This window comes from Anomaloglossus baeobatrachus, chromosome 1, assembly GCF_048569485.1.
Source record: "Anomaloglossus baeobatrachus isolate aAnoBae1 chromosome 1, aAnoBae1.hap1, whole genome shotgun sequence".
Taxonomy (NCBI): Eukaryota; Metazoa; Chordata; class Amphibia; order Anura; family Aromobatidae; genus Anomaloglossus; species Anomaloglossus baeobatrachus.
In genome coordinates this window covers 630782588-630789752 of record NC_134353.1, presented here as the reverse complement: position 1 = coordinate 630789752, position 7165 = coordinate 630782588, and the positions used below count along the sequence as shown (strand labels likewise).

Below are 7165 nucleotides of genomic sequence, written 5' to 3'. Positions count from 1 at the left end.
TACCCGCCCCCATCGGTTGTGCAACACGGGCAAATCGCTGCCTGTGGCGCACAACATCGCCCAGACCCGTCAAACTACTTACCTGCTCTGCGACGTCGCTGTGACCGGCGAACCGCCTCCTTTCTAAGGGGGCGGTCCGTGCGGTGTCACAGCGACGTCACTAAGCGGCCGCCCAACCAAAGCGGAGGGCCGGAGATGAGCGTGACGTAACATCCCGCCCACCTCCTTCCTTCCTCATAGCAGCCGGGAGGCAGGTAAGGTGAGGTTCCTCGTTCCTGCGGTGTCACACGGAGCGATGTGTGCTGCCGCAGGAACGACAAACTACATCGTACACGCTGCAGCAGCGATAATTGAGAGGGGGCCCCCATGTCACCGATGAGCGATTTTGAACGTTTTTGCGACGATTCAAAATCGATCATAGGTGTCACACGCAACGACATCGCTAATGTAGCCGGATGTGCGTCACAAATTCCGTGACCCCAACGACATCGCATTAGCGATGTCGTAACGTGTAAAGAGGCCTTTAGTCTATACCTTTAATGTGAGCTAATCTGATCAGTCAACGTGCAGCTAACAGGAACAGTGGATCAGAGATCCACTCAAGCCTATTTACTAGTTAAAATCTGCTGTTGATCTCTGAAAACAGGATTTAACGTGCTCTAAGCGCACCATTGGCGGTCCCGTGACGTGATCATGGGGCGCTAATGGGTTGTCATGACAGCCGGTGGTCTTCTGATGACCCGTGTCGCTGTCATAACGAAGTTCCTGTGATCGACAACTTGGTGCCGCACTTCTGCTGTTTAGAGGAATGTTGAAGCTTCGCTCTGAACTGCAGAAACGATCCGACAGTGTGAGCTTCAAGTCCTCTTAGGGGACTAATAAAATTAATAAAAAATGTAAATAAAAAAGTTCAAATCACCCCCCTTTTGCCCCATTGAAAATAAAACATTTTTTTTTAAAAAAAGATACACATATTTGGTATCACCACATTCAGAAATGCCCTATTTATCACAATATAAAATAAATTAATCTGATTGGTGATTGCATTTTGTTTGCAATTTTACCACACTTGGATTTTTTTTCCATTTTCCAGTACAATATGTGGTAGAAAGAATGGTGTCATTCGTCATTCAAAATTGCAACTCATCCTGAAAAACACAAGCCCTCGTATGGCTATATTGATGGAAAAATAAAAAAAGTTATGGCTCTTGAAACAAAGAATGGAAACAAAAAAACAGAACATCGCCTGGGTGAAGTGGTTAAAAATTAAAGCAAAATCAAGTGAGTGAGCCGGACTATGAGCTGGCAGTGGCGTAACTACCGCGGTCGCCATCGCGACCGCCCGGGCGGTTTGGGGCCCGCGGGGACCCGGCAGATCAGCAGCCAGCTCCTCTCAGTGAGAGAGAAGCTGCGCTGATCTGTCACAGTGCACGCGCCCACTATATGACCCGCTGCCGCCCCCGACACCGGGGCCCCCCTCCCCCGTCACCGCGCACAGTAATAATGAAGCATAGAGCGGCCGGCGCCGCTCTGCATCATCATTCTCCCCCTGTGCCTGCGCGGTGACGTCACTCCTGTGCGACTGCTATGCTGAGTGCACAGAGCTCAGGGAGGGAGGACGCCGACCGCAGCACCAGGAGAACGAGGAGAGGGGAGGACGAGCAGCAGTGGAAGGAGGAGAGCAGGGAGTACAGCAGCAGTGGAACAAGGAGACGTCAGGACAGAGCAGCAGTGGAAGGAGGAGAGCGGTGAGTACTTGTTTTTTTTTTTATATATATATAAGTGAGTACACGGTGGTCAGAGGCCTGGAGTGGGGAGGCTGCATTATACTGTACATGGAGGCCTGGGGTGGGAAGGCTGCATGATACTGTACATGGAGGCCTGGGGTGGGGAGGCTGCATGATACTGTACATGGAGGCCTGGGGTGGGGAGGCTGCATGATACTGTACATGGAGGCCTGGGGTGGGGAGGCTGCATGATACTGTACATGGAGGCCTGGGGTGAGGAGGCTGCATGATACTGTACATGGAGGCCTGGGGAGGCTGCCAGCATTATTATAGATGGAGGCCTGGGGAGGCTGGCAGCATTATTATACATGAGGCCTGGGGAGGCTGGCTGCATTATTATACATGGAGGCCTGGGGAGGCTGGCAGCATTATTATAGATGGAGGCCTGGGGAGGCTGGCAGCATTATTATACATGAGGCCTGGGGAGGCTGGCTGCATTATTATACATGGAGGCCTGGGGAGGCTGGCTGCATTATTATACATGGAGGCCTGGGGAGGCTGGCTGCATTATTATACATGGAGGCCTGGGAGGCTGGCTGCTATATTATACATGGAGGCCTGGAGAGGTTGGCTGCATTATTATATATGGAGGCCTGGTGAGGCTGCATAATAAACATGAAGGACACCTTATACATTGAATATAGAGGTGTAATATACATAGAGGTCTATGAGGCTGCATTATACTGGAGGTCTATAGGGCTGCATTAAAATGGAGGTCGGGGGGGGGCTGTATAATACAAAATGAAGGGACACCTTATACATGGAATATAGGGGTGAATTATACATGGAGGAGTATGGGGCTGCATAATACCATCTGAAGTTTTATGGGGTTGTGTTATAATACATATAGGACTATGGGGGCTGCATTATAATATATGGAGGACTATGGAGGCTACCTTATACACGGACTATGGAAGTGCATTATAAAACATGGAGGACTATGTGGTGCAGTATAATATTTGGAGAACTATGGGGTGAATTTTAATACATGGAGAACTATGGGAAATGCATTATAATTGAAGGGCTACTTTATACATGGAGGATTATGGGGGTGCATTATAATATATGGAGGGCTATGTATCTGCATTCTAATATATGAAGGGTTATGTGGGACCCTTTATACAATTATTTGGAAGGCTATGTGGGGGCTGTTATAGTATTTTGAGAACTTTATACAGGGGGGACAAAGATACAAGTATGGGATGGAAATGTTTTGTGCTGAGGGAAAAAGGCTCTTTCCCTCAGCAGCCAACTTTCCCATGCTCTGCTATACATCTCTCAGCACCCAGCTTTCCCATGTTCTGATATACATCTCTCAGCATCCAGCTTTCTCATGCTCTGATATGGGAAAGCTGGGTGCTGAGGACAAGATAAATATCAGAACATAGGAAAGCTGGGTGCTGATAGAGGGATTTCAGGGTGCTGTGGGTGAGAGCGAAGTGTCAGCGTCATTATCCTGTACCCCGAGTGTCAGTGTCATTATTCCCTACCCCAAGTGTCTGTGTATGTGGAGGGGGGCCCCAGGTCTAAACTTTGCACCGGGGCCCATCCAACTCTAGTTACGCCACTGTGAGCTGGTATACATGGAAATTATAAGCGCACGTTCACACTGGCAATTAAACAAACAAAACCCAACATACAAATTATATGGACATGTACCCTGCTGTAAATAAGTAAAAAGCAATAGTGCATATAACAAATCCCATTCATTTACACAAAATATTTGCTTTCTTTGTACACAGACAGGTCTGAACAGTTCCGAGTATTACAGGAGATTTCGCAGCTCAGTGCGTCTTGGAATCCCCTTCGGTCTAGGATGTGCAGAGCTGTCTCTGAGGTATATACATATGTATATATATACACGCACACTCTGAGGTATATACTTTAACCCCTTCATCTCTCGTATGATAACCCAGCCTCTTTCTCTAGCTCCTCCTTCAAAAAAGTCCCTTCTTCTTTACTTTCACTTTCTCTTCAAGACTCCAACGTCCCTCCTAAGCAGAGGCAATCATACAGACACTGCATCTATTGTGCAAAAATAATCAGGAATGGCGAACGTAACTGTGTCCACAGCAGCCATCGAAAAGGTGAGCGACCCTGGTGTATGTCTGTAGGGTTTGAGAGCAGGTGTGAATGTGGCCCTAAATCTGCCCCGTCATGTCTGTCTGTCTGTCTGCATGTCTATATTTCCTTGAATAACAATTTGTTGACACCTTCTGATCATTTGTATATCCTTTAACATAGTGAATAAATATCTTTACTTTTGTGCATAGGAAACATTAGATCTGAGCGGTAGATATTGCCAGAGATAGTAACATTTATATGCGGTCAGTATATCATTTACAGGGACAGGGCAACTTCATAACAAAAACTTACAGGCCGGAAAAGGGAAGAAATCTGATCTGAAATGAAGTTACAGGAAGAGTCTAAGTGCTAGATACTTGTAGATTAAGTGACCTGCAGACCGAAGATTAAATGTCGCAGCAGATCTTTGGTCTGAGGCCAGGGATTTGCTTTCAAGTGCACGTTTTACCATATACCGAGGTATAAAATGGAGTTAGGCACTGAGTTAACATGCAGGAACAAGGCCAAGTGTTTCCTCACTTACTGAGTTACAGACATGTCACAGTAGTTATATCACAAGCAGCTTTTCTTGGGACTGCCGTACATTTAAAACCTGTAATGTAGTTTGATAAATGAAAAGCAAGAAACATTGTATGTAGACATTATGGGGATTGTGGTACTACAGGAACATGTACACAGCATTGTCTGCTTTACTCTTCACAGAAAGTTGTTTTTGTTTGTCAGATATATGATCATATAGCTGTCAAAAGTAAGGCTCATCCTACACAATAGATGGCTACTAGTGATGAGCGAGCACTACTATGCTCAGGTGCTCGGTACTCGTAACAGTTAGTGATGAGCAAGCACTACCATACTCAGCTGCTAGGTACTCGTAACAGTTAGTGATGAGCAAGCACTACCATACTCAGCTGCTAGGTACTCGTAACAGTTAGTGATGAGCAAGCACTACCATACTCAGCTGCTAGGTACTCGTAACAGTTAGTGATGAGCGAGCACTACCATGCCCGGGTGCTCGGTACTCGTAACGATAATGAGCAGTCAGATACTTGGATAGGCTTGACTCATGTACCAAGTATAATGGAAGTCAATGGGAAACTCAAGAATTTACCTGAAGTTCTTCGCCACTGACTTCCATCATACTCGGGTACTCGAGTCATGCCCGTCTGAGCATTAACTGCTCAATATGAGTATCGAGCACCCACAGCGGTAGTGCTTGCTTATCACTAATGGCTACCTGATGATTCGGTCATGGGGTCGGCAGCCATCTCGGCCAATTTTATCATTCACAAGAGCGATCATTCAGCTGAGTGCTCCTATGTTCTCTAGGAGACACATCTCCAGAACAAAGTGATTGTCTGTTCGACATCTTCCACAACAATCAGTAGTCCGAATGTCACGCTAGGTACGGGGAAGTACCAAGCGAGTGGCAAAAGGGAAGGGGACCCCTGCGTCTAGGGAAAGGGGAAATGGTGACCCTTGACTAAACATAGCGCTGGTCTCTGGGGTCCCTCACCACCCTAGATAGGTTCCGCACCTATGCGCTGAGCCGGTTACCTGACCAGGTATCAATAGTGCTGGACTCTAAATAGGGAACAGGTTGAATGAGCTCTTTGTCAACCCAACTAAATGCTACAGGAAGACTCAAAGAGGATACACAGGGAAAAGCATGAACTACATACAGTGGGAGAAATAAGTATTTGATCCCTTGCTGATTTGGTAAGTTTGCCCACTGACAAAGACATGAACAGTCTATAATTGTAAGGATAGGTTAATTTTAACAGTGAGAGATAGAATATCAAAAATAAAATCCAGAAAATCACATTGTATAAATTATATAAATTTATTTGTATTTTGCAGAGAGAAATAAGTATTTGAAATAAGTATTTGATCCCTCTGACAAAGAAGACTTAAAGGGAACCTATCACCAGTATTTTCGCTATTAAACTAAAAGGATCCCCTTCTTCAGCTCCTGGGCTGCATTCTAGAAAGGTTCATCGTGCTACTGGCCCCCCTTTCAGACCTAAATAAACACTTTATAAAATATTACTTTTCGGTATACTAATGAGGTTTGCTGGCCCTGGGGGGGCTGTATTTCGTGCGTTATTCCCTTTCCTGACGCTGTTCGCCATCCCCCAGTGTTCATTTACATAGATGAGGCTGCCGCCCTCATGTTATGCAGTGCTCCTGAAGTCTCGCGCATGCCCAGTGGCACTATCGCGGGACTGAGCACTGTTCAAAACACGAGCGCCGGAGATGTTATTGCGCAGGCGCGAGATTATGGGCGGGTGCTTGGATGACGCTGGTGATGACATTGTCATCCAAGTACCCTGTCATCACCAGCGTCATCCAAGTACCCGCCCATAATCTCGCGCCTGCGCAATAACATCTCCAGCGCTCGCGATTTGAACAGTGCTCAGTCCCGCGATAGTGCCACTTGGCATGCGCGAGACTTCAGGAGCACTGCGTAACATGAGGGCGGTGGCCTCTTTTATGTAAATGAACACTGAGGGATGGCGTAAAGCGGCAGGAGGGGGAATAACGGACGAAATACAGCCCGCCCCCAGGGCCAGCTAACCTCATTAGCATACCAAAGGGTAATATTTTATAAAGTGTTTATTTAGGTCTGAAAGGGGGGCCAGTAGCAAGATGAACCTTTCTAGAATGCAGCCCATGAGCTTCAGAAGGGGATTCTTTTAGTTTAATAGCGAAAATTCTGGTGACAGGTTCCCTTTAATACTTGGTGACAAAACCCTTTTCTTCATCGTTCCTTATGGGAGACCCAGACCATGGGTGTATAGCTTCTGCCTCCGGAGGACACACAAAGTACTACACTAAAAAGTGTAGCTCCTCCCTCCGAGCATATACACCCCCTGGATGACCACATCTAGCCAGTTCAATGCTTTGTGTTCAGGAGGTCACACACACATTCATTCTCATCTGATTTTTGATTTTTGATTTCAAAGAGTTGGAAGAAAAGCGGGTCCAAGCTGGACTCCCGGCATGTCCCTTCTCACCCCACTGTGTCGGCGGTGCTGTTAAGGTTGATTTACAAGGCTGGAGCCTTACATGCAGCGCTCCTTCACCATCCCTCGGGCTCTGGCTTGAAGTGGGAGCCATCACGGTTCTCTCTGCCTTGCAGGAGACCGGTCTCCATCCGCAGCCCTTTCAGGACCCTGCCGGACGGAGCGCTCACCCCTCAGGGACCTGGCCCTGCGTCTCATAAGCTAAGTATTGAGACGTTATTGAAGGGTCCCTTGTGCATTTATTGTGGGGAGAGTGTGTTATGTCACTGT

General features: G+C 47.0%; 1 protein-coding gene across 2 annotated transcripts in view; it reads left to right on the top strand.

Moving 5' to 3' along the window:
* Positions 1–3644: 3644 nt before the first annotated feature.
* PSME1 (proteasome activator subunit 1) overlaps positions 3645–7165 on the top strand; it is a 68388-nt gene continuing 64867 nt past the window's right edge. Inside the window, exons 1-2 of one of the 2 annotated variants that reach the window (XM_075319056.1) lie at positions 3645–3662; positions 3767–3874. In XM_075319056.1, coding sequence (XP_075175171.1) covers positions 3836–3874 — 39 coding nt within the window. In that variant the 5' untranslated portion in view covers positions 3645–3662; positions 3767–3835. Of the gene's footprint in view, positions 3663–3733; positions 3875–7165 lie in introns of those variants that run through there. The other variant, XM_075319051.1, reaches the window with a different exon arrangement.